Source organism: Diadema antillarum, unplaced genomic scaffold (assembly GCF_040938485.1).
Source record: "Diadema antillarum isolate AM-2024a unplaced genomic scaffold, OU_Dant_1.0 seq00000383_RagTag, whole genome shotgun sequence".
Taxonomy (NCBI): domain Eukaryota; kingdom Metazoa; phylum Echinodermata; class Echinoidea; order Diadematoida; family Diadematidae; genus Diadema; species Diadema antillarum.
The window spans coordinates 326,977-354,775 of record NW_027271381.1 but is presented as its reverse complement, the minus strand read 5'-3'; the positions used below and the strand labels follow the sequence as shown (position 1 = coordinate 354,775).

The window sequence follows — 27,799 nt, the reverse complement described above, 5'->3', positions numbered from 1 at the left end:
GCGAGTTTTTCCAGATGCATAAATTGTTCAGCAATTGTAGCACAGCATGTACAGGTAGATGAGTGTATTGTACAGGAGGAGTGGTGTGGCGGGTCACATTAATTTGCATGTACGTTTTGGCAGCCCTATGAAAGGTGAACACCCCAAAACTTATTCCTCTGATGTAAATGACTCCCCAACAAAATGGGTTTCACACACAAGATCTTTGAGAGAAGAGCTGCACAGAGGCTCTGCCCTATAAACATAGAAATCATTTGACTGACTGCACAAGGCAGTGGTAAGGTTTGTAACCCTTTTTGCAGAGCATCATGGGAGGAATGAATTGAAAATGGAAAGACAAACATATGAATGACTATTAAAGAAAAAGATGATGTATATAATGTACAATAATCACAGCACTTTTGTGGTAAGGCAATCTTCTCACAAATGTAAATGTATTGTGCATTGGCAACGTTATGAATATGAATATGATTATGAATATGGTGAGGAAATGGTAAGATATTAATGAGCGTGCACAAGCACTTGCACACACTCACACACTGCATAAAGGCAGTTCCATAAAGGCAGGCAAAAATGGCGTATGTGCTCAAATTTTGTGTAAATTTGCTTGTGAATGGCACCATGTAGTGGCCAAAAACAAGCACTGCCCCCATCATCCACTGGTAGCCATGTGGATAGGTGAATGCTGACTTCATGTGCACCACATTTATGTGTATGACATACAAAACGTATGTATCCCTCAGCAAACTGAACTATTAACATACTTTTAGGAAAGTAGCCTGCAGTCATTATTTAAGTGAAAATATATGTACGTCCAGCACAAGAGGGGAGTATTTACAAATGTACTTATATCACATTCTGCACCATTCAACACTTCAAAAAGACTTTTAATATACATTAGTTATACACCAACCCTTCACCATAGTTGTGGTGTGACATGGTAAGACATTTACTAGCTGAATAAAGTTTAAAGGTGTAAATACTGTGACATAACATTTAGATAGATTTACCAGGTAGTCACTGTTTCTTGAATTTTGTATCTTCTCAGCAAATCTTTTTAGTCATACAGCACGTGTGTCTGGCTGGTTTATCAGGTACTGATAATGGAAAAAAAAACCAGGAAAAACATCGGAAATCATCTTGACCATTTCATGTGACTCCGTTGCAAGTTTCTCATCTCTGACATCCATCATGTGACCTTTATTTGTTTGGTCCTGAATCCTTTTAATCTCTCTTTTTGTATGAACACATTAAACAACCAAGAAGTAAGAGTTTTTTCCATGTACCGAGACTGCCATGTGAAGAAATATCTTAGTTGGGCATTGTGGAGGAATTCATCAAATTAATTGAATTTTGCAGTTCTGGGCCCTGTTTTATGAAGAGTTGTAATTGATTATATAGTTGATTATTATGATAAGTCTATGGCAGCCTGTGTAGTAAGGAAGTTTATAATTGATTATATCTTGTGATAAAACGGGGTCTGTGATTGGTCAATTCTAACCCTATTGCTAACACTGCTTTCTTTTCCCACCATAGATGGAGGATACCAATAACCAGCTCAACAGCAGGATATCAACTCTCATCACTGAGAAGGATGAGACCAATATGAAGCTGAAGAAGGCTCTGGATGGTAAGTTGGCAGTGAAAATGTATTCAATTTATATTTGATTGAATGCAGAAATAAATCAAATCAAAAAATCAATCCTTTGGCTTGTAGATTCACTATTCACCTGTTCCTCCCACAATCTGTTTGAGAGCCTTCAATGCCCCCATATGAGATTCTTATTCCCATCGACAAAAAACGTCCGTTGGTGATTCGCCTGTGTGAAAGCAGTCAGACAGGACACGTTTTCCCCTTTCCAAGGTCAACTGCATGTGGCATCAAATAGTGCAAAGTATTGGATGGATGTTAGGTATTGCATTCTCTGATGGGCTTGCAAACTGTTTTGTTATACCCAAGAAGGACACCTAAATGGGATCATTAAAGGTCAGAATGTATTGAGCTCAGCCTTGATTGCCGCGTACATGTTCATGTGAGTTTTAATGAATAGCAAAACAAAGGCACTACTACATTGGATAAAGGTAAATGAGAAAAAATGCAGGCATTATACTTAAACGCATCAAGTGTGTTCGTGTTGTTCTGCTGGGCACACCTTCCTTCAATCGTGTGCGTTCGTGTCGTTCTGCCGGGCACACAATGATATTGATAGAAGAAACTCTCAGATCTTTTGAATCTTAGTCATTTTTCTGGGCAGCATAACACAAATGAACATGGATTTAGGTTACAAATGCAGACAGTCTTGTCAACTTGGGCCTCATTTCGTAAAAGATGTCAGAAGAGCAACTCTTGCTGGAATGACAACTTCCAATAGCAACAGTCAATCAGGAAGCTTGGATTCTTGTCATTACTATGACAGTTGCCATTCCAGCAAGAGTTGCTATCATATCAACTTTTGTGAAATGGAGCCCTGGTATGCTAGATTTCTGTAAGGCATAATGTTAGCCTTGACAAAAAAGGTTGTCATATTTTGAATTTTTTGTATTCTCTGTATTTTACCCCCTATAACCAGAAGCCCTCTGGAATGTTCAGATTTGTGTTGAGTTTTGCTGAATTTTGCAGTTCATCTCAAGTACAGTGTATCATATCCACACCAATTCTTCTGAACAGAAAGTTGCATTATTTCAAGCTGCCACTTTTCCATCTTTTGTCATAAAGTCTGTATTTTTAGTAAATTTAAGACAGGACTACAATGTCAGTAAGTTGTTTAACAGAAATTACAGATTACATCTCTTCTCATGGGATACAGAAACCATTCAAGAAGACACCTATTTCTTTTCCTGTCTTTCCTTATGCGTACAACCATACCCATTACTCATTATCTGGGGGGCATTTCATGAAGTGTTTTGTCTGACAAACTTGTCGAACAAATTTTCTCTCAACCAATCAATGCAAGGATTTCAGTAGCTTATAGAAGACTGTCAGAAAAAATATCTGACAAAACGCCTCATGAAATGCCCCCCCCACCCCACCGATGACCACTGTCCATTGTCTGTTGTCAATTACCCATTACCCCAACCCATTGCCCATTACCTGTAACCCATTACCCATTGCCCATTGCCCCTATTAAACCAATGCCTATTGCCCATTACCAATTCCTAATAAATGCCCCATCTCTCAACCAATTCCTCCCATCAGACCTGGAGTCTGCGAAGCAGGACAATGATGCCATCGAGGAGCTGAAGAAGCAGCACCAGAAGCAGCTGGGTGAGGAGAAGCTGAAGAAGGAGCAGGCGGTCAGCAAGCTGGCCGAGATCTTGAACCGCAAGGACATCAACCCGCCCAAGGGCAAGAAGGTCAGCCAGGCCCAGCTGCGGCAGAAGGAGAAGGAGTGTCGCAAGCTGCAGCAGGAGCTGAACCAGGAGAAGGAGAAGTACAGCCAGATGGTCACACGCTCCACCACAGAGAAAGCCGAGCTGTCCATGGTGAGTGGTAGTAGCCAGGGATCACGGGCAGGGAGCTACATAAGCACTTGCCCGATTGCCCGGGGCAGGTGAAAATGAAATGAGGGCAAGTATTTTTAAACAATGAGAACAAATGCCTGATTTTGGCAAGCAAAAAATTTGAAGCCACCTTTTTTTTTCACTTATCCCCCCCCCCCCCAACAAACCCACAAAGGCAACCATACAAAAGCCTAAAGATAATTGCTGCGTAGTGATGCAACACACTTTATACATATACATAATGTATATGTATCTCATTGCAGCAGCTTTGTAGCACTTATCTGAAGAAGCTCCAATGCAATGCAGTGGCAACACGTGATCAGACCAAGTTTGTTACTTAATCAATATGTGCTGTTTATTCAAATGATTGTGTTTTGTTAGCCATTGATTTACACATCATTTCCTATATTATTTCCTTATATTTTGGACTTTTCCAGAATTTTGGGCAAGTAAAATTAATATTCAGGCAAGTGTTTTGCAGCAATTTGAAAATCTGCTTGCCCGACCGGGCAAATGGTAAAATGAAGTTATGTAGCATCCTAACGGGGTCAAGTGGTTGTGGTATATGGGGTAGTAGTGGTGGTGACAAAAATGGCAGTAACTAATGTGATGACTGCGATGGTGGTGATGCTGATAAGAAAGATGGCAATGGCTTCAAATATTGTTGCCAATGGTTACAAGTCACACGACTGTTTAATCCTTCTTCAATCTCTCTGCTGTCCCTCCCTTTGTCCTGCAGCTATACCAAGAGGAATACACGAGGCACCAAGAGCTGCGGCTAGAGCTAGACAGCAGGGACAGTGAGATCGAGCAGCTCCAGCAGCAGATCAAGAACCTGACTGCCATGGTTGCCGCTGATACTGCCAGCATCACCAGCAGCGGGGAGGCAGAAAACGGTGATGGTAAGCATGAAGTGTTCTACCTACCTACTACAGAATTGGGAAAGACTTCAGGAATAAAAGTTGTATGAATATGATCTAAATTATCTTACACTTTTTAATAATAATAATTTTCATCTCAGAATACTCCACTACTACTCGTTAGCCTGGCAAGTCGCAGCAGCCAGACAAGTATCTTGTTAGACCCTTTTGATGCATTGTAAGCAAATTTCAAATGATGGAAGATGAATATTGAGCCTGTCTGAGGACGGTTTTAGCTTTTAATTCCCTCAATGTGCCTTCTTGACCACTGTCTCTCATTCTTTCTTTCCCTCCTTCAGGTGGAAGACTAGAGGGCTGGCTGTCGTTGCCGGGTAAGAACCTCCGTCGCCATGGCTGGAAGAAGCACTACGTGGAGGTGAGCTCCAAGAAGATTCTCTTCTACGAGTCTGAGGAAGACAAGCAGCACAAGAAGCCATACTTAGTCCTGGACATCGAGTGAGTTCTTGCCTTCCATATTTTCATTTACCCTCAAGATGCTCCCAAGAATATTGAGAAATTAAAGAAAATCATAATGATGATAATATCGTCGCTGGGGCGACAAGACCTCGTATCTACAAAATGTCAAATGTTCAGGAGAGCCAAAAAACATGGCGGCCAAAGCACTAGAGCAAATGGGAAAACCTTTCCTTGACATGTCGTGGTGTCTTTATTTTTGGAGTAAGACAGTTGGGATTTGGTCAGGACATCACTTAACCCATTATTTGACCATTAATCCAAAAAGGTCATTTTCACCAAAATTTCAGATACAAGGTCTTGTCACCCCAGCGACAATATATATATATAATGATGATAGCATAATGGTGAATGATGATACTGGTGACAACAATGACAATAATGATAGTGATGTTAACAGCAGCATTCCTGAGTAAAACTTATCACATAAATGTTGTGTCATCTAGTTTGTTTCTTTGCTTTTTTACCTGGTAATCTTGAATAAGTCTAATTGATGCTAGTGAGATATTCTGTTTTTATAGTAATACACTTGTACATGTAATTTTCCCAGTTTTATTTGTGAACATTCTCATATTACAGCAGTTGGTTTGTGTATGTTTGACTTTTGCCCCCTTCCATTGTTTTATGTTTTTTTACATGCATGAAATGAAAATGGCTATTTTTGATAAAATATTTGATAAATAAAAGAAATAGGAATTGTATACAATGTACTTTATCAGTAAAAAATGCCAAAATTGGCAAAATTGACAAAATTTCTTGACAAAATGAAAATGACAAATTTGATACAGTACTAGATGATTTAAAAATGACACTTCTTAGCCAAATTCTTGCTGAATGAAAATGACATCTTGATGAAAATATGTGATAGAAAAGAAATGACAATTTACCTCAAGATGCACAATGAAATGAGAGTGGTAATTCTCTTGTGACCTCCTTTCCTGTGTCCAGTAAGCTCTTCCATGTGCGAGCGGTGACGCAGGGTGACGTCATCCGTGCCGAGGCCCGTGACATTCCGCGAATCTTCCAGCTCCTCTACGCTGGCGAGGGCGAGAACCGAAGAGGCCTCTCAGAAGACATCCAGGAAAATCCACCAGAGGTCAGATCCACCTACCACATTTCTCATCTTTTTGTCTCATTTCAGTTTGTAATTGATATCTGTTTGTTTGTTAAGGACCCACATCAGGTGCACATGTATTGTGAACTGTAACCATTGAGTGCATTCCAGAATTGTCATTTGTTGTGTCAATGTAAACATCTAGAGACATATTGCTCATTGCAACATCTCACCAGAAATGCAGGAAATAAGTGCTTACATAAATATTTTTCTTCAATTGCATGTCAATAGCATTTGCTATGCTAAAAAAACAAACAAAAAAAAAACAGTGGAAGGTGTACCTGTGTTTTTATGATGTCAGCACAGGCATTTGCTTAAAATATTGTAAACAAGATAAAGTATGCAGAACATTTGAGATGGATATCAATACTTTTATATGTCAACATGTTTTATGAAATAAAACTTCAGGTGAACACAATTCTTGAAGTCAGATATATTGTTTACTTTTACTTTTGTATAATTTTGACTTATATATGAGAAGTCTGTGCCCCCCCCCAAAAAAAAAAACCAAAAAAAAAAACAACAAACCAACGACAACTAATAGATAAATGTCAACTCAGTAAACAGAAGGAACCATTTGGTTTGAATATTACCTGAAAGAGTCAATAATTTAATGTGTCCTATTCACATTCATCTTTCTCTTGTTATTTATGGGCAGTAAGTTTCATATGTGCATTTACAATAATATATCTCACTTGTGATATTCAGAGGTAATTTATTGAAGGCTTACTGCTCTTAACAGTGGTACATGTATTTGTTTTACTTGCCTTGTCTTTGATAAATGTCATTGTTTAATTACAGTGATGATAATTAATGTTTGCGTAATGCTTATCACATAGTACATACAATGTCCCAGTGTGCTGAAGAAATGGAGAGACTTGAATGTACAATTGCAACAGTACAGAGTTTCTTTGATTTGTAAAGAGATGTGTTTTCGAGGCAGATTTTAATTCATTGATGTTAGTAATGTGTCTTAGATTATGTATATTTTTTTATATACTGTGTTTATGTTAATTGTAGGGCAAGGATGAGGAAGGTATTATAGTTCACAAGAACCACAAATTCACCGTGGTCCACTACCACATGCCAACAACGTGTGAGGCTTGCGGCAAGAATCTTTTCCATCTGGTGAAACCGCCCCCAGCGCTAGAGTGCAAGCGTAAGTGAGAGGAAATTGCAGTTTCTTGTTTTCTTGGAGTGTGAAAATTACTTCACTCGTGCTGACCTCATTATTTCTTTTTCTGTCGTATGCAAGTTTCAGGAATGTGAATCTTTTTATTGTGTAATTATGGTCCTTTCTGAGGTAGGTAGGTACCAAAGAGGCATCATGGGGTCAACAAAAATCTGGGCAGAATGTGACTTGTATGTGATTTCTCTTTTTTAGATGGCCAGATTGCTACCCATGCATTGATGTTTCTGCTTTAATGTGTATATGAGACTTGCACTGTAAGTGACCACCAGCCAGTAGAAATGCAGTGGCAATCCACTGAAATTTGTGTTGAGATATTTAAAGGACAAGTTCACCTTCATAGACATGTGGGTTGAGTGAATGCAGCAATATTAGTAGAACACATCAATGAGAGTTTGAGGAAAATCTGACAATCTGTTCAAAAGTTATGAATTTTTGAAGTTTCTGCTCAGTCAAGGGTGGATGAGAAAACTACTTTAGCTTGTGATGTCACATGAGTACAACGATATAAAGAAAGAATAAAGAAAATTCAACATATTTCCATTTTTCTCCCATAACAAAAGAACACTCGACTTCTCTCTTTCAGAAGGCAGGGGAAATAATATTACCCTTAACATACGTCAGTAGCAAGTCGAAGAAGTGTGCACTTTATTCAAAAAGTAAAGTTTTGTGAAATTCTCTTTTTATTTTCCTTATATAGTTGTACGCATGTGACATCATACACTGTAGTATCTTCTCTTCCAGCAGTGACTGCGCAGATACTTAAAATATTCGTAACTTTTGAACGGATTGTCCAATTTTCCTCAAACTTTCACTGATGTGTTCTACTAATATTGCTGCATTCTCTCAATCCTTATGTATATGAAGGTGGACTTGTCCTTTAAGTGGTACTGCCAACTCCCAGTTATGCATGTCACAAAATTGTCAAACTGAGTAGAAATTCTAGCGAGATACTCCTTTGATCTTTTCAGCTATTTATTTCAATGTTGCACAAGCAAAAATGGTCAAGGCTTGATATCACCTGATATCAGCTGAATTCCTTTTTCTTCAGAGCAGAGGACAAAAATTTCAAGAGACAAGAATTTCAGATTTTATGGTAACACCTAGAAAACAAGTTGTTTAGGGAGAGATTATTAGCTGTAGGGTGAAGGTTGAGGTTTGAGTTTTACAAATTTCATTTGTAGAAACAAACAAACCAATGAAAACTCACACCTCAACCTGTTAGCATTAATTCATTTCTTATTGAGTAATGCACATATTGCAACTATCTTTGCATATCATATTGTAGGACCAACATATCTTGATTTTCTGGAAATATTGTGTACAGTCCAGTGATGAAGTGGGCAGAGAAGTTGGCCCTGGAGTTAGCAGTTGAGGTACATGACATGTATTTGAAGATATTAGAGTGTGATGTATCATTTTGTTATGTTGACCTCCTATGCAGTGTGTCACCTCAAGGTCCACAAAGAACATCACGATAAGCATGAGGAGTTTTGTCCACCATGTAAAGGTAAGAAAATCTCTGTATATCTTGTTTTGATTTCATCAAAGATGAATGGATAATTCACATTCTATTATTGTTGGTGTTAGAAATGTGAACTTGAGGTTTTTGTCTGCATGCAAAGTGAATACTAGGTATAATAGACTGACTGGGTTGTGACAAGAAAAAAAGAAGGAGTTTTGTCATCAAGGATATGAAAGTTGAATAAAGATACGTCACTACATTTATGTGAAGAAATGTATTCATGCATTGATGTTACTTATTGTTATTATTATTATTTTTTTGTCATATGTGTTTGGCAAATATTTCATTTTTGTCTCAGTTGCTCCCGGGAGTGTGCTTTTTTTTACTGTTACCTATGAAAGTTTACTGTTGAATTGAATGTGACTTTAATACCATGTTCAACCACCTGCTCTGTTCTTTACAACAAACCCCACTCTCTCCCCAAAGTCAACATTGATGCAGACACAGCAAAACACATGCTGCTCATGGCCACTTCAAAAGACGACCAGCAGAAATGGATCAGCCGTCTCGGCAAGCAGATCCAAGACAAGAGGGTCTCGTTACCACGGACACCATCCATGACCTCACCCAGGTAAATTAACCAATGAAAGTAAGCAGTCCCAACGCAAGTGATGCTAACACACATCAAGTAAAAGTAGGAGCCCTAACAAGCAAACTGTCACTCCGTACCTTAAAAGATAATACAGCTAAAGGATGATGAGAATGAGCAGTTTGGATATTTGAGGTATATGTGATTGAATTTTTGAGAAAAATATACATTAGAATCCAAATCAGTGAAGATGGTATGACAGAATTGACAGTAAATGATATCAGTTATCTTGTGCATGTCTAAAGCAGTCTGATATTGATACTTGCTAAGTGTTGTGAAAAAGAGTTACATTTTAGATATGATAGATTTCTCTACAGGATTTTCATGGGGCTTTGAGATGAAAACTATCTGATTTTATCTTTTCTTTTGAGAATATAAGAAAGTAACGGTATTAAACCAATTAGGATTAACGTATACCTTCTTGCTCTTCATCAAAACAAAAAACAAAAAAAGAAAGACAGAAATTTAAAAATTGTACAATTCCATGAAGGAAATTCTACTGTGACTTTGAGTTTGCCCAACATTTGGGCCCCATTTCATAAATTTTGCTATGATAGCAACTCTTGCTGCAATGGCAAGTGTCATGGTAACGACAAGAATCCAGCTTCCTGATTGGCTTTTGCTACAAGAAGTAACTGTTCTTGCAAGAGCTGCTATTTTAACATCTTATGCGAAATGGGATGTTGAAGGGTCTTGGCATCAGGATTAACAAAAAAGATGGTAATGATGGAGGTATTCTTCAAAGCTTGCGACAACAGATTACTGCTATGAGGCATCTCTTTACTATTCACATTGTGGTCACATTCATTCTGTGCAGAGTCCTTCAAGTAGAAATGGTTCACTTCTCATAGAAGGACTGGAGAACAGGAAGTGTTCAAACAAAAAATATCCCAAGTGTACTCTTAATATCTGACAAGACATTGTGGGCTGAAATGTGGCACAAGTTAGGTTGAAACCAAAAGCCATATATCCAGAAGTAAAGTGGGAAGTAGGGCTGGACTGTCTAATTTAGGCATATGCTTGCAGAAGCTAGTAGAAATCAACCCGTTCCATACTGAATTCTGAAATGCCCATAAACTTAATATGGCCTTCAGGTACAGAACGGGTTAAATAAAAAAAATAGTGGTAGAACTAATGCATAAATGTATGCAAGGCTAGATGATTTTATTCATTCAATTTTGGAGAAAACAAAGGAAGAAATTTTTGGAGTGTTACTGTAAACATAATCCTCTTAATTTGTATGTTTGGTGTTCTAAGGCCATCAGAAATGTCTAAATGGTATATAGGTGAATTCGTTCCTTTGATAGGTTGCTTTATTGGTAGTGTGTGCATGTATTAACTATATGGTGGTATGGTGACATATTACTTCTCTGTGAGTGGTAATATGATTTTCAAACAACACAGATATGATTTCAGTGTTGATAAGTGTATGGAAAATGTTCAAAATATATGTATTTTATCTGAGAGGGATTAATCCCATTGATTATTAAATCTTAGTCACATGGATGTGAATTTGACTCTCATTCTCATGAGATTTGTTTTCATCAAAGGACATAACTTGCACAATTACGACACATCACTTTATTATGAATGTAGAGTTTGCTGCAGACTTGATATGCTACGCCATTGATGGTCTCTTGATTTTGCAATGTTCTTTAATTTTTATACCTCTGTGTGAAAATTAGTGACCAGTGGCTGATACTCTTCACAACTGGCAGTTGATTTGTAATTCTTGAGACCAAATGATCTTCATCTGATTTCAAGACAGAATTATGTGTCAATCATATACCTTTGCTTATTGACTAATTAATTTCAGGCATGGTTTTTGATAACTTTCAATACTGAGCTTAATATAAGTTTGAGTTCACAAATACCTTTGCTAATTCACTTATTAATTTTAGGCATGGTTTTGATAACTTCCAGTATTGAGCTTTATAAGTTTTTGAGTTCTTTTGATTTACCTCTTACTCATCCCTGACTCCTAAGGAAATATTTTATTTGACTTTGCTTTCAAATTAATCTGCATGAGAGTTCAACTACAATTCTGGTTTTTGATCTGTAGATTCATAAGGACCATTACAACTGTGAAGGCATCTTCTCAGTTGATAGTAACTTTCATTTCAAATCCGTTTGCAGACTTCTTTTTTTTTGATTTTCAGAAACTTTGTCTAACACAAAATGCATGAAGGAATAACTCAGCAAGACTGATTGCTGAAAAGAAAGGAGTGTGTGTCTGCATGTGTAGTCAGAATGTAAAGGAGTGTTGACTGTGGCTTTTAGTTCCCTATCCCTTTCTTTCTTAACCCATCAAGGACAAGCTGTTTGCTATACCACACATTTCCGGTAGACACCTGCTCGAGTATAAGCGGGACTAGTCTTCAGCGGGTTAAATAGTGATTGTAAAAGATTCATAAGTTTGAAGGAAACAATATTTACTAGCTTGTGTGGATATTCTTCCATCAAAAAAAAAAGAAAGTTGTATAGTTACTGTAACAGTTACTTTCATGCAGTGCTTTTCAAAAGCATAATTAGCTAGATGTACTGTCATTGTAATCCTAAATGCAACTCAGCACTATTCCTTTCTTCTTCTCATTTTTTTTAATATTAAAGACAAAGACAATTACATCAAGAAATCCAGATTTACATATGACATCTGGATTTCTAGATTGGGATTATATGTGAATGTGTAATATGCTGGAGTAATGATTATTTCATAGGGGCAGAAACATTCTCCAAATGAGAAACACTTTTGAAAAAATGGAGGTAAGCATTTTTGCATGAGTAGTTTCATTTTGGTTTATTTTATTTTTCTTTGGGGAGGGGGAGTTGGAGTGACATTCTCTCAAATTTTAGGGAAGGTGATAAATCAAATTTTGTTCTCTCTCTCTCTCTCTGTCTCTGAGATTGACTGTTTCATGAAATGTGTCTTCCATACCAAAAGGCAAAAACTATATGATTCCTACTTTGAGTTTTTTTTTTTTCAATTGTGAAATCTCATTTCATAAATGTGGCTGATTCTGAAGAATAGATCAAGACTAGGTATGATCTTATTCACCTGTATAATGAAATAATCTCAACTCACTTACCAAAGTGAATGCTGTGATCTAGATGCGTGAATTCTTGTGCTGGTTTGTTAATCATACTTGCTTTTGCATTCTTCGTTTGGATGGATTTTGCTGTTACAGCGATAAGCATGAGTAGAAAGGTTCTGCTTTGTGCAGATACATCAATGTGACCGGAGAAACTTAAATATGCCTGACTTGATTTCTCGTTCTTCTGTGCAGCTCTTCACAGGCCACATAAGATGTGGGCCTCTTGCTCATCCTGTAGGACACGACTCCGTAAGGCTGCCTGACACAAATTTTTCTTTCATGTTTTTGCCTGACTGGAGGGGATGTAGATGAGAGGTCGGACTTTGATTGTTGTTGTTGATGGTCTGCATGTCCATCATTCAGAGTGGCCCCAGGAATTCATTGTCGGGTGTGGCATGCAAGCTGTCTGTGTAAATGGTGGCATGTTGACGGTTAGGTAACAATTCCGTAAAGAGCTGCTTCATTTTCTAACACATGGCTGCCAAGAATTAAGTGTCTGTGAGAATCCAAAAGTGATGAGGTCCACAAGTTTTGTGGATTCATTCATCAGTTTGAAGATGGGGTGTCGATTGAATTTAATTGGCTTGTCAGTTCTGCTCCACAGTTCTAAAATTCTTGTGTATTCAAAGTTTGCTGGTGTTGTCATAGACGAGTGTTTGGTGAGATGCTGTTTGGATTTCTAGTTTTTGGAGGCTGCTGTAATGTGAACATAACAAACATATATCCCTGATAGTCAGATTTAGCAAGTTTGTGACTGACACAATCCTCTTGTCTGTGTCTGTTACATGTGTATTCATAAAGCTCTGCTCAATTAGTGGTTATTAGTGGTCGTTTTTTATGCCTCCGCCACGAAGTGGTGCCGGAGGCATTATGTTTTCGGGTTGTCCGTCCGTCCGTCCGTCCGTCCGTCCGTCCTTCCGTCCGTCCGTAATGAATTTTGTGGACAAGGTAACTATCAAAACCTGTTGAGGTATCCTAATGAAACTTGGCATGTATGTGTATTAGGGGGTGAAGTTGTGCCTATCAACTTTTGGGTGCACATGCTCAAGGTCAAAGGTCAAGGTCAAATACATAAAATTTCACTATTTCCACCACATCTATTGAATGCCTGAAGATATTTTCTTGAAACTTAATGTATACATGTATTACCCAATTAAGGTTCTCTGGTGAAAGTTTGGGTCATGAGGTCAAAGGTCAAAGGTCAAAAGGTCAGGGTCAAATACATAAAATTTCACTATTTCCACCATATCTATTGAATGCCTGAAGATATTCTCTTGAAACTTAGTGTATACATGTATTACCCAATTAAGATTCTCTGGTAAAAGTTTGGGTCATGAGGTCAAAGGTCAAAAGGTCAAGTAAAAATATTAAAACTTTTTTTTTCTCCATACCTTGGAAAATTGTTCAAGGTATCTTCATGGAACATAGTATATACATATACTGACTGGAAGTGATTATCTAGAGAATGTAGGGTTCATGAGGTCAAAGGTCAGGGGTCAAAGGTCAAGTGCAACACTTCAAAATTTTACTATTTCCCTCCTATCATGCAATGCCAGCAGGGTTATTTTTTTTTACACTTGGTGTATACATGCATACATGTGTAACCTATTAGAAATTCTCTGGAAAGTTTTTTTTTTTCTTCTTTTTTTTGCCTCAAAGGTCAAAAGGTCAAAGATCAAGTGAAAGTGCTGAACTAACTTTTTCCTCCATATCTTGGAAGTGGCTCAAGTTATCTTGAAACTTAGTACATATTATGCATGTTCTACCTGAAAGTGATTATCTTATGAATTTTAGGGTCGAGGGCCAGATGAAAATGGTAACAATTTACTATTCAATTCAGAAATTGCACTTTTTCTCCACACCTGTACCTTGAAAATTACTCAATGCCTAAATGTATGAATGGGTCAAAGTCGAGTTAAAGTCCTTAAATCCCTAGTTACATGCTCTCCTATTCATCCAATTAAACCTAGGTCAAGGAAGGTGAACATTCAACACATTTGTGACAAACTTGTCATTTCAATATTTTGCCAATTTTGTGAAAATGTAATCACACATTGTCCACATGTACTATCTAGACCTATTGGGAAAATCATGCATTATGGCGGAGGCATACCAGTCGCCAAAGCGACATTTCTAGTTTGATAGTTTGCAGTCCATGCATGGTTTTAGAGTTTGTTCTAGTTGGTATTTGATGTGTTGATCAGAAAGGATGAAAACTGACGATAGCTACAAGATGTCATAAGATGAGGCAACGTAAAGAAGGCTTAATTAGCTCCTTTGATGATTCAGCTGAGTTGATGTATGTACAGTCCAGCAAAAATGTGGTGTAATGAAAGAGGCAGTATATAGCTGGCTACCTCAAAATCTCCATTACAATGTGTAAGTGTTTATGTGTGTGGCAGATCATGAGGCATCTTATAAGATTTTTGAGCTGATCAAAATTATGAACATTCCACAGGTCAGTATTCTGCTCTGATGAGCCTGTTGGAATGTGACTAGGACAGGCCCGTATTGTCCCCTGGTATTAAAACCACCTGTGTTTGAAACAGGGACGGTTCTTGGTTTTGCATCTCTCCTCAATTGACTGCTTCCCGAATTACTGTGAAATTTCTTCACAGAGATTATCCGTAACCATCTCGAGGCTTTGCCCAAGATTCACTGGAGATTCTCCTGTCTGTGCAGAGTTTAATAAGTGTGTGCATCGTGCTCAGTGTTGAGAAAAACAAATGAAATACAATGTAACTAGCCAACTGTGAGAGATCCAAACCACGAATGGCCATGAATACATTTTTTTTCCTCTCTCTCTCTGTTTTGTCTCTCAAAGCTGTGAAGATTTTCTTAGAATATTAGAGAGCCAGAGTAAAAGAGAAAGAATTTCCATTTGCGATGTGATGGTCTGACAAACAAAAAGGATGAATGAAAGCTTGTTTCTCTATCACACACAATTCTTATTTAGCCCAGAGGATTAAAAAGGATCTCCATACTCTCCTGTCCATGCTTGTATTATGACTGCTACAAGTCAACAGAGAGTCCTTGTGTATTTCCACTCTTTGGTATCAGTGAATGTCATCAAAGCTATTACAAGTAAACTTGACATACTCGTACATGCAGGGGGAAGAAAAAAATATATTACAAAATGAGAAGATGAAAGTGTTTTATTTTGTTGTTTTTTTACTCTGAGCTTTGAAAGACAAGAGTTTAGTTGCTATGTTACCTGATGTAAATTAACTCCTTATGAAATTTGTTATGATGCCCCCTCCCATATCTCCAAATTCAAGTGTACATACATGTGTACTTGATACAATATGTATGTACAAGTAGGGGACATATCACAGTGATAATGCAATGTGATAAACAATGACTGTATGATTTGAGGGAGTTACAACATATGACCAAATGTGTAGCTCTCCTGATTGTAAATCCACTAATTTGTTTGGTGGTGAGAACTTACCATGTTGCATTAAATGATGTTTTGTGTGATGTCTTTGGTAGTAAGTGAGTGAGCATGGTTTTCACCTATTTGTCATAGGCAAACATTTGTCATCTGCCAAATACTTTGTGTTCTCATTTTGTTCAGTGACTCAATTTGCTTCTAAGAAGTCTTGCATTACAGTGTGTATGACTTCATCGTAGTTCATAAACACGTAACCTTCAGTACTAACACCAACATGTACACCTAACCCACCTTTTTCTTTGTGTGTGTGTGTGTATTACACTATTACATACTAACACTAACAGGGCTACAATGAGAAACTTACATGTAACTACCATAGTAGCGTGCTCTAACATTCCCTCATATCTCTGTCACCTACACCGTAGGGCATACGTAGAATCAAAATCATTCATATAAGATAACCTTTTTTTGTATAAGGACAGGAAATGGAAGGTGAGGGTCTATGTGTTTAACCTCAACTTAACCCCCATCCACCCCAAACTTGTGAAATTTGCAGTGTTATTCTACCTCCTCACGAGCGTGAACGATCGTACAAAAAACGAGAGGCCTTTTCGTCTTCGAGCAAGCGCTACCAGGGCGGAGTCCATGCTAAGCAGGGTTCTTTCACAGGCCGCGACGAAAGTAGGTCATGCCACCTCGTCTGCCCTTATCCTTGCAGGAGATCGCTGCGAGGAGATTTGCAAGCCTCAAATTTTCGTTCGAGTTTTTGTTTTCTTTTCACTATTGATTTCCACACTTGCATGAAGTTTTTGTTTATTCTCATACTTTGCTTGTTTTTGTTTAGCCTTTCAGTTTGTTTTTATTGTTATTTTCACCATTCCCACCAAGCTATATTTTACCAGGCTTCTTTCTCTTTGATACTGGTCAAGACAACCTTAATTTTTCTTTTCATTATCAGTGCAAAACATCTCCTAAAACTAGCATTTAATGAGTGGCCTTTTCCATCAGGTTTTTATTCGATTGCAATCTCATATCTACTCAAAATCAGGCGTTTGCGGAGTGTACATATTTTTTCAGCAAATAGAATGAAATGTGATTTTGAAATGATTCATATTTCCACCAGCCCAGCTACCATGGCATTATTTTGTCATATCTTTAATTATAAGTATACAAGGTTTACCCTCTTTCACTTTTAACTAGCAACAAAGATTACATAAAGATTGCCAATGATCACAAAAAGAAATTTCTACAAAAGATGAAATCTAGACTGTACTAGCAGCTTCTTTGTTTATGTTTTAAAAGCATACAATATTTGTTTAAGATGGCTGTTATATAGAGTTGTGGCAGGAGCATTAAACAAGCACATTTTGTGTTAAAGGATAAATTCACCTTCATACACATGTCAGTTGAGTGAATGCTGTAATATTAGTAGAACACAATATCAAAGAAAGTTGGAGGAAAATCAGACAGTCTTTTCAAAAGTTATGAAGTTTATGTACAGTCACTGCTGGATGAGAAGACTACTGCAGTTTGTGATGTCATGTGTAGAACGATATAAAGAAATATAAAGAAAATTCAACATATTTTCACTTTTCTCGCATAATAAAAGAACACTTGACTTGCCTCTTTCAGAAGGCAGGGGGAATGATATTGCTCTTAACATGTGTCAGGGACAAGTCAAGGAAATGCGCTCTTTTTTCACAAAATAAAATTTTGTGAAATTCTCTTTTTATTTTCCTTACAGTGTATATCGTTTTACACATGTGACGTCATACACTGAAGTAGTCTTCTCATCCAGCAGTGACTGCACAGATACTTTAAAGATTAATAGTTTTTGGATGGATTGTCTGATTTTCCCTAGACTTTTACTGATGTGTTCTACTAATATTGCAGCATTCACTCAATCCACATGTATATGAAGGTAGACTTGTCCTTTACACAATTGTTACAATTTGGATTTTTTTTTTAACATAAAAAAAAAGACTTAACTGGGCATGCAGCAAATTGTGGCAATATTGGACTTTCATCACAAACTTGTGTGCAAAATGTTAAACAGTTTTCTCTCTAAACATTGCACTGTACATTGCTTGCCTGCTCATGGATTCTATTCTGTGTAACCATGAAAAATCAAAGATGGACGGAGAAAATATTTCCCTTTTGCATGTCTTTGATTTGCACTTTTTTTTTTTTCATATGACTGAATTCTTGCTGACATATTTGGATCGGGTTGATCACATGATAGTCCTCAATTCATTGTTTGATGTTGTGGTGTGATAAAACTTTCATATAAGTTACTAGGAGGAGAATGTCAAATTACCATAGATGCTGTAAAGTTTGGAGATAATTTCACTCTGTTGTTGTTTGGCTCCAAATGCTACAGGTGTTAACAGTGTCTAGCTGTGAAAGTAAAATGCTAAATGTGTCGTAAAAGATCTATGGACAGATAGTAAAAGACAATAAACATATATTCATTATTTCAAAAGGTTAAAAGGATAAACTGAAGTTTATGATGCTTCATAAATAGTTCATATGAAGAAAGACATTCTAAAAGTTACAAACTCACAGTCATTAGGGTTGAGGGTGCTAATGAAATAAAGTTGCAGGAAAGTTGATGGCCCTTCTCTCCCATGTGCTATTTGTCTTTTCTCTCTTTCTGTACGTGTGCATCCACATATAGATTCGGTCTAACCAAGTTTGTGCATTATTTGTATTTTTTATGGCTATTTTTGTTCATGGCGTCCGTGTTGTGTTGACACAGTCATTTTACCATGATTCTCATCAGTCATGTCAGCTTTTCGTCGTTTTTTTTTTTTGCCTGTGTTCACCATTGTTACACACATGTATGCCTTCACTAACACTACACATTGTATGCATGATTCTTGTCTTAGATGTCCTTGGTTTATTGTTGTGTAACAGATTGATTGTGATTATCTTGTCCAGTTGTAAAAGCCTTTGTGATATGTATGTCATATATGTCGCACCTGTCTGTGATAGAACAAAAGAGGAGGAGAAGGAGGAGAGACAGACAGACAGACAGACAGACAGAACGAATGAGAAAATTATGGAAGAGAGAAAAGAGAGAGGGAGAAACGTTCTTATATCTCTTGAAGAGATACATTGTAACATGTATTGTGCAAATCCATTATTCCTACTACCCGTTAGCTTTTCACAATACAGCTGATTGTAATCACCTTCTGATTAGGGCCAGTGCTGGCCATTCTGGGAATTCTATTGTCCTAGTTGTAAACAGGTCGGAATAATTCAGTGTGTTAAACAATTGGATGGTTCAATAACAGACCGGAGGGGCTTCAGGAACACTCATGTTAGTCAAAATATCCTAAAGTAGGAGATCCTGCATGAAAATTAATGTTTTTACTTCATTTATCTATATATATCTGTTATTTCCGCCCCCTCTTGCCCCGCCCCTTTTCACTTTGCCACCATGTTTTCTCTACAGAGGCACCAACCAGCCTACGCGCCGCCAAAGCCAACCTGCGAGACCCCTCTCCTCCTCAAGCATGAACCGTGGAAGGTAGCCACACCCGGTGGATGGAAATCACTCCGACCTTTGACCCCCGACCCAACCTTCTTCCAGGCACCTTATTGCACACATGACCTTTGGACCACAGCTCCAGCAAACTCGTGTGGGACCAGTGACACAGACTTTATCAGACAATGGCATTTTTCTTCTTTTCTTTTCTTTTTGTCTGAAATACACATCCTCATCAACATGGCCATGAGACCATTATGGGCTCATGAACTTTGTCGTCATGGTGATTACACAGTTTATCATTACGGAAGTTTTGTGAGCCCTGATTGTGCCTACATTATGTGTTGCTCTGTGAGGCAAACCTTTTGCAAGTTCCTGGGTCATTGTTTTTTAAGCGATGTGAAAGCTTGTGTGGATGAGCCAAGAAATTGCATATGTCAAAAGCACACATAGGGACTGATACGCTGAAGTTATTCAAAGCACAATGATTATGGCAATTGAAAATGATAAAAACAAACAAAAGAAACAAATCCATATATGCCTACATTTTATTAGGGCACAATATTTTGTCTTTCCTGTATTAGCTGTTTGAAGTGCAGAGGGGCACAAGAGGGTGGACATTGTTCAAACAAACACCCATTAACTCTCTGTTCAGTCAAGTGGTGCATGTAACTGAGAGTTGTGCATGACTAGTGATCTAATATATTTCTTCTCTTGATGCATGAATTGGACTGAACATACTTCTCTTTTTTTTCTGGGGTGAGGTAGAATGGTAGATAGATTACGTCTAGAGTTGGATATAGCGAAGGTGGTTGTTGTGTATGGACAAATGCAATTAAGGTTTTGATAATACTAACCTCTAGAAAGGCAACTTCATGTGTATCACCTTTGTAGTTCTTGCTAATACACCCTTCTATTATTCCTTCGTGGTATATATGTACATTGTTCACATGTAGACTTGAGGCCTATTTGTATGTATTCTATCCTTTTTCATAGAGGTATTATTTTGTCGCCATGGCAACTCTATCTTGTCTGTTCTCTTTCTTCTCTTGTGAGGTGAGGTGCTGTCCTCACTATTTCCTTATTTCTTTCCCCACTTGCATTTGTCCATATACTGTGTAGATTGTAAGGTCTTGTTAGCCTCATTAATAGAATATGAATCTTGCATTGTCAAATCTGCTTTCTGCTATTTTTTATTTCTTTTTCCTTTTTTTCGGTGTGTGTGTGTATGTATCATGAGGAAAGCATGTCCGTGATTTCTTGCACATAATGTTGATGTCTGATGGTGTTTTTTGAATCATTACAACCAGTACTGTGAGAGGAGTGGAGGCCAAGGTTGAGGGCGCTATCCAAACTGTACTACAAACGGTTTATACCAATAATCACCTTTGATAATGTGTCGAAAGTTCTTCAGTTTTGCCATGATGAGAATGTGCTGTCTATTGTTGATGAATGACAAACAGGATGGTTATATCAATGTATTCTCAGAAGTCAGCAAGTTTTGATGTTTCCTTCTACATTTCCCTTTACGACTGAGATCTTCCTGCGACCAGGGTAGAATTTTGAAGTCGCAGATGCAAATCAAGAATAATTTGACAACTGACTGAAATTATACTGGGTTGTTTTGTGTGTTTTTTTTTTTTTATTTGTGTTTGTTTTGTTTTCCTAAGGTAGTTTAGACAATAAGAGCGTTGCATGTGGCAACCATTAACATGGGCAATTTTCGGAGTTGCTTCGATAAGTCAGAGTTAACACCCAAGGTATTTTAATGTGGTGACTGATGTAACAGAAAGCCATGTGTTTTTGAAACCAAGGCCCTTTGTTCACTGAATTATGAAATGTCTTACTGTGGCCACTCCATGATCTTCTTGAAACTGCTTATAAGTTGCAAATTTTCTCACTTTTTCTAAAATGATCTAGCTATTCTCACATACAGTGTACATCCTCAAGGTGGGTTTCAGTGCTGTGAAGTCATGAAATCATTTTTGGATAATACAGATTCTAATGATTCTTTTTCCTTTTTTTTTCAGAAATGTTTATGTAAACAGATTTTTCTTCTCACACAGTGAGAGTCTTGTGCTCATGCATTTTCTTCCGTCATAACTTTTTGATGATCGTCCTTGCATGTTTACATCAGTGTCTTTCATGTAATTTAGAAGATTAAAAGAAACAATGGCACTTGATTTCATAGGAAATCATGTTCAATATGTAGAGAGGCATAGTCTTTTGTGTGGATGAGGAGTTTTTTTTTTCTTGAATGTCTCAGTGATAATGTGAATTACCATTTATATTAGGGAAGGCAAAGCATAATGATCTTTGGAAAAGTAGAATGGAGTTGGTATACAAGGTTGCAGTAAAGACCACAGATGCTTAACATATCTGTGAAGCATAGAAAGAAGGGTATATGCATTCCCCCTCCCCCCCCCCCCATATTTTTCTGCCATCTTGAGTAATGCTGTCACAAGTTGGCCAGATAAATCAAAGATATGTGAATGAGCTCTAGTTTACAATTAAGCTAAACCTCTTTGGAGTCATACTGAACCCCCAATTCTAAGAAAATAACAGTTATGCTTTATCCTAAAGGATCTGATTAGGAGCCTTTTGGCATCAAAATACTGACTTAGACGTCAGGGGACCGTTTCATGAAACTTTTTGTCGGTGATTTACACTGACAACTGTTAAAAGCTACTGAAATCCTTGCGTCTGATTGACTGATAGCAAATTTGTCGGTGAAAACCTGCGACGAACTCGTTGATGAAATGCCCCCTAGGTATGCAGGAGCCAGGAGAGTCAGAGGAAAATCTCAGAATGATGAGGAAGATTCCAAACAAAAATTTCATTGTATTTAATCCCAAGAAGATACAATGCAAAGAAAGATGAACAGGAATGTAAGATGACAAAGGTTGAAATACGTAAATTTTGAAAAAAAAAGTATTTCTGGTACAGTGCAAAGTAAGATAAAGATGGAAAATATCAAATTGCAACAAAGGTGCAGCAACATCTTAGAAATTCTACCCTGGACAGCATCCAGACTTTTTCAGAAAATTGAAGAGACAGATATTTCCAATACATGATTTGCATGTCTGACTGACTGATATCTCAACCTCTACTTTTGAGAATTTCTTCCTATAGTAATCTTATTTCCTTTTTTTTAATGCTATATCAAACAAATGTATTGTTTCATTAAATTATCAATATAGAAATTGGTCAGTCCTCTTGACTTTAGAGATATTCAAATTTCTCTTCCTCCAGCTACAAAGGTATTTGGCCAGTGATGTGTAATTAGTGTGTGCATGTCGATGGGAGCTTAATTGTGATCATCGATGTAAATATATGTTACTGTCAATATACCGGGTGTCCCAAAAAAAGCGGAACGGTGGATTTTCAGTACCTTGCGTTCTAAAAGTGATATATTTTTTGACATTATTAGAAATGGTATCTTCCGCAGAAGACCATGATACCAAAATAATTTGGGTGCGACACGCGTTCCATACGGTGAATTGTGTAAGCTCGTTGATCCATGTCAACAAAAGATAACGCTTTCATATTGGGAGCGCGCACACACACACACACACACACACACACACAAGGTTTGTTTCCTGGCCCGTGCCCAACGTGAAAGCTGTATCTTTTGTTGACATGGATCACCGAGCTTACACAATATTCACCGTATGGATCGCGTGTCGCACTCAAATTATTATCTCATAAGTCGTAAAAATCCGGCGAAATTTGGCAATGACTGCATTTTCAGAAATTGGCGTAGAATAAAAAGTACTGAACCAAATTTGATGCTTTTGGTATCATAGTCTTCTGCGGAAGATGCTCTTTCTAATGATGTCAAAAGATATATAACTTTTAGACCGCAAGGTACTGAAAATCCACCGTTCCGCTTTTTTTGGGACACCCAGTATATATATATTTATATATAACTATGTAAATATATATATGTGTATGTATGTGTGTATGTGGACATTGAATCAAGCACAGCAGAAGTTTCCTTCTGTGTTGTGTTTGATTTCTACCAAAGATCAGAAAAAAAAAGAATGTGCAGAATTTTAGTTATCCTTTTCTGTTGCTACTATTTATTACTTAGCACTGCCCCCCTTTTTTTTTCATTTCATGTCTTAGCAACACTATTGAAGACAGGCACTAAACCTGCAATGAGGGATGAAATGTATACAGTTCAGATTACTTTATTGTAACTTTAGCTTTCATCACATATTTTCAAGCACCTCAGTTAGATTTAGTCCAAACTGTGAGCTACCAAAGCCATGATTTGCTTATTGATGTTATCTGAAAAATGCTTTAAATTCAAACTTATGCCAATAATTACACAAAAAGGAAAAATGTCACCACCAGAAAGAAAGTGCTTCCATTATGTGTGAATCTAATAATTATGCGTATACATACATAGATAGTACTGTTTTGATATGTATATATAGGCAAATATGTTGTTGGTGATTTTGTTGTCCTGGGTGGTGCAGCAATGTATAGTTAAACATAAATTATAGGTATGATGGATTCAGATCAGTTGTGAGAGTAGATAACACAGGGCTTGGGAACTTTGTTATTTTTGTGTGGAGTTCAAAGGGATGCTAGGTTGTGTACTTACAACACATCAAATTTGATATTAATTCATTGATCTCTCAATGATCTGCATTTGTACATGTACAATGTGTCTGGCTCTCAAGCTTTACAATGTATAATATGGCAACTCCAGTGGTACGGTATGTGTCTACTGTATACGCCATACATTTAGCACGTCAAAATTTTCGCGAATCAGGACTTCCTGACAATTTCGCGAGTGGTTGAATTTGCGATTGTGGAGTACTATACTGAACAGAGAAATGTATCTGTATGTGTCACATTCATATCGGGATCAGAGTCAATATTTTCACATTTCTTTAAATTTCCGAATAGCACTTGACTCGCAAAATTCGCGAAAATAAAAACCTCGCAAAATGTTCGACTTATACAGTACATATGTGACAGAACACACAGGGTTTGGTTGTTATATTGCTGTGTGTTCGTGAAGCATGTGCTGTAGCGATGTCACACCCAGGGCTTCATATTACCTGGTGCCCGCTGGCCCAGGGCCATGAAAAGTTGATACCAGGCCATCAAACTTCCCAAAAGGTTGTCTTTCAGTGGCTGGATTGGATGACTAAGATTCTAAACAGATTGTTGTGTTTCACTTTATTTCGGGCCACCACGTTTATTTTGGGTGCCACCTAAATTTCAGATTTTAAGAAAAGAAAATGGTTAGTGTCAGGCCCTGTCACATGAATGGTGTAAAGAACACACAGGGTTGGTCGTCTGGCTGTGTGTTATTGAAGCATCTTGAGCGCAAAGTGATGTCATATGAATAGTGTAAAGATCCATGCTTTCACATTTCAGACTTATGTAGGAAGACACACAGTATAGGAAGTAAAGGTGTCATTTTCATTGGTGTTCAGTGTCACTGGAAGTGTAAAAGTAAACAGTGAAGTGTAGCATATATCAGGTCTTTACACTATGCAAAGTTTGGGTGACCAGACCTTGGTGTTACACAGGTGTCAAAATATCATTCCGAGGGAGTGTACGGTGTCAAGATTACCATATCACCCAAAGGGGCATGACATATGGATCAGATTGTGGTCTTACCAAATTGCCATTATATTAACATTAAAAAAGGTTTGTAAGGACTAGGTTCTTATGCTGTGTTGCAACTGAAATTGTATTCCCAAGTTTAGTAAGCAGAATGTTTATCCGTTTCTTTCAGAGGTACATTGTAGATGGAAAGGGAGTGTTGTGGACATCTTGTATGTGTAAGTGGGAAGGAAATCAGCCAGTGTCATCAACAGAGCTACATGTAGGTTTTGGTCCTCTCTCAGTGGTAAAGAGTTTAGGATTAGATTGATTATCTAATCAGGCATGTAGTCTGCTGAGGTGTTTTGACAACATAGAAGTAAATTCACTTTTTATGGGAAGATCTTGCAAAAAGTCCCAAGTGAATTCCTGTTCAAACATTCATTTTTCCATTAGTAAATGGAAATATTTTGAGAGCAACTATTGAAGAGGACGTGCAAACCAAATTATCTTGAAGCTGTGAAATGCTACACTGATGTGTGTGTTCCTATCCATTCTCATTTTCTCTTCAAACACATACACAGTATTAATATGCCCTTCCTCTATTTTACACCAGTACAGAGAATGGTTGATGTTTTGTGTGAAAAAAAAGAGAAAAATATTACCATCTAATTATGCTAATGGTGTATTGTTGGTCTGTATAGTAGTCTAATCAAACTCTCTGAATTCATTTCTTTCTGTCTCACCAAAGTGCCTGGTAATGACTCTGGATTTTGTGTTAATATTATTTTTTTTTTTCAGATTTCATTTTATTTTGTGGTGGTCCCAAAATGTAAGAGTTGATTTCTGTGTGCGTGTGGTGAAATTCTTGTGAGAATTTCCAAAGTTGCCTGGTGTGGGAAAAGTGTATGGTTTTTCTTTACTGTAAGAGGGGGGAGAAATAGTAGCAAGTGAAATTATCAGCAGGTATATTTTACGGTGAAAGGATGAGGTTGGGGGTTACCCCATTCACCTTTTATTTCTGTGCATTATGTTAATGCAATGCTGTGTTTCTCACAACTTGACAATTAACATACAAACCAGTGTTCTACATATAGGATCATAAAATCTATTAAGTTTAACTGCTGTTGGCATTGCGTAGAATCTGCATTTTGTTTACTGTTCAGGATTAATAATTCTTGAATCAAGTTGGTTATTACAATTTTAACGCTCCATTAATTTGTGAAAGGTCATATTGTACTTGTACACTGTATTTGTACTCACATGTGTTACCCTGATACCAAAACCCTTGTTAGCATGGAGACCGTCAGTACCATGTTATTTATTGTGTTAACCAGTGTCATTGCTCATGATTGTGTATCGAAGGCCAACATGGTCTGATATTATTGTATCTTCAAGCTCCATTTGCATAGAGCACATGATTATGAGGTGTAATCTATACAGTTTTTCCTCATGTTTTTCTTTCATTTTTATACATATTTATATGATATAATACATGCATCCATTGCTGGATTGTTATATTTCAAGTGTAAGATAACTGCTTTGAGAAAGTATGAAGTTATTGTGATTCATGTGTAAAGTATTATGCTTTTTTTTTCATAAAATAACTTATGGAAGGAAAACAATGGTGTGAAGATATCAACAATTATTGATGAATTATTGTGGGAAGATTTGAAGATTGTGCAGTACATATACATGCTTCACATTCAAATCTAGAATATAATCCCTGTTTATATTGTTTCTTCGATTAAAGGAAAACAACAGATGATTAGAGTTTGGTTGATTGCTTCTTTTGTCAGTACATTGAAAAGATGAAGGGATGGAGTTTTCTGGACTTCTATTTTCTCGCTTCATATTCTGACCAATAATATCTTGCCTTATTTGGTCAAATGAGGAGGGGAATTCCTCTTTTTTTTTGTTAAGTGATCTAAAGATCATAATTCTGTTACAATAATGGATGAATTCAAGTGAGAGACAGTATATAGCTATGTTATATATAGACATCTTATGTAGAATTTTCACAATAAAAGAGAAAATAGTTCATTCATGTTGGGATCACTTGTGTTTTTTAATGGATTGTCAGTTTTCTGCCTTGTACAGTTGGCTCAGTGATTACATAACACTATCTCATTGATAACAAAAATAATTTCATATGCCCAACCTTGTCAGTATTTATTGCCTACTAATGGATCATTAGTAAATACAAAGTGTCATTACTCAGGTGTCATAATCTGGTAATAGTGATTATATTGATGAGGAAAACATATGAAATAAGGTATAGTTATACATTACATTAATAGATGTAATAGATAATTATTATGTTAGTTATTATTATTACAATGTATTATTGTTATCATCATCCATAGAGATTTTACATTGAAACAAAATGTACATGAGGGTGCTAACCAGCCACAGAGTATTACTGTAAAAGTGGAAATTTTCGTGCATTTTGCACTACCAGAAAATAGCGTGAAAATAAAAGCACACTAATATCTTTGCATCATTACATGCCATGTGGATTATGTTCCTGTTGGCTAATGTCCTGATTCCACGGAATTAAAAACACGCTAAATTTATCTTACCTGGCTGAGCGCGAAAATTACTCATTTATATTCTTTAAAATTTCTTTTATATTCTTTAGAATCTTTAATATTTAGAATTAGAATTTCCAGAGTCAGGTCAGACACATCAGATCTAGCAAACATGAATTAGAATATTTTGGTTATGCTGTCACCATGCTTTTCATATATTCTTATGACTATGCCTCAAAAGATACTGGAATTTGTTGTTAAAGGGTTGTATATCTCTCTGTCCCACCCAGATCTCAATATTTTTACTGGAAAAAAAAAATCGGACATTCAGTGGATTTCTGTCTAATACTTGGCCCAGGTATGCTTTATAAAGTTATAGAAGTGCCAAATTTATTTTGTACACGTGAACTGT

General features: G+C 37.1%; 1 protein-coding gene across 1 annotated transcript in view; it reads left to right on the top strand.

Moving 5' to 3' along the window:
• LOC139731724 (rho-associated protein kinase 2-like) overlaps nt 1–19,448 on the top strand; it is a 117,193-nt gene extending 97,745 nt beyond the window's left edge. Inside the window, exons 29-38 of the mRNA XM_071642604.1 lie at nt 1,537–1,630; nt 3,197–3,483; nt 4,241–4,403; nt 4,721–4,877; nt 5,844–5,991; nt 7,030–7,168; nt 8,643–8,708; nt 9,150–9,294; nt 16,355–16,479; nt 19,256–19,448. Of these exons, the coding sequence (XP_071498705.1) occupies nt 1,537–1,630; nt 3,197–3,483; nt 4,241–4,403; nt 4,721–4,877; nt 5,844–5,991; nt 7,030–7,168; nt 8,643–8,708; nt 9,150–9,294; nt 16,355–16,479; nt 19,256–19,320 (1,389 nt within the window). The 3' untranslated portion in view covers nt 19,321–19,448. The remainder of the gene's footprint in view (nt 1–1,536; nt 1,631–3,196; nt 3,484–4,240; nt 4,404–4,720; nt 4,878–5,843; nt 5,992–7,029; nt 7,169–8,642; nt 8,709–9,149; nt 9,295–16,354; nt 16,480–19,255) is intronic.
• Nucleotides 19,449–27,799: the final 8,351 nt, after the last annotated feature.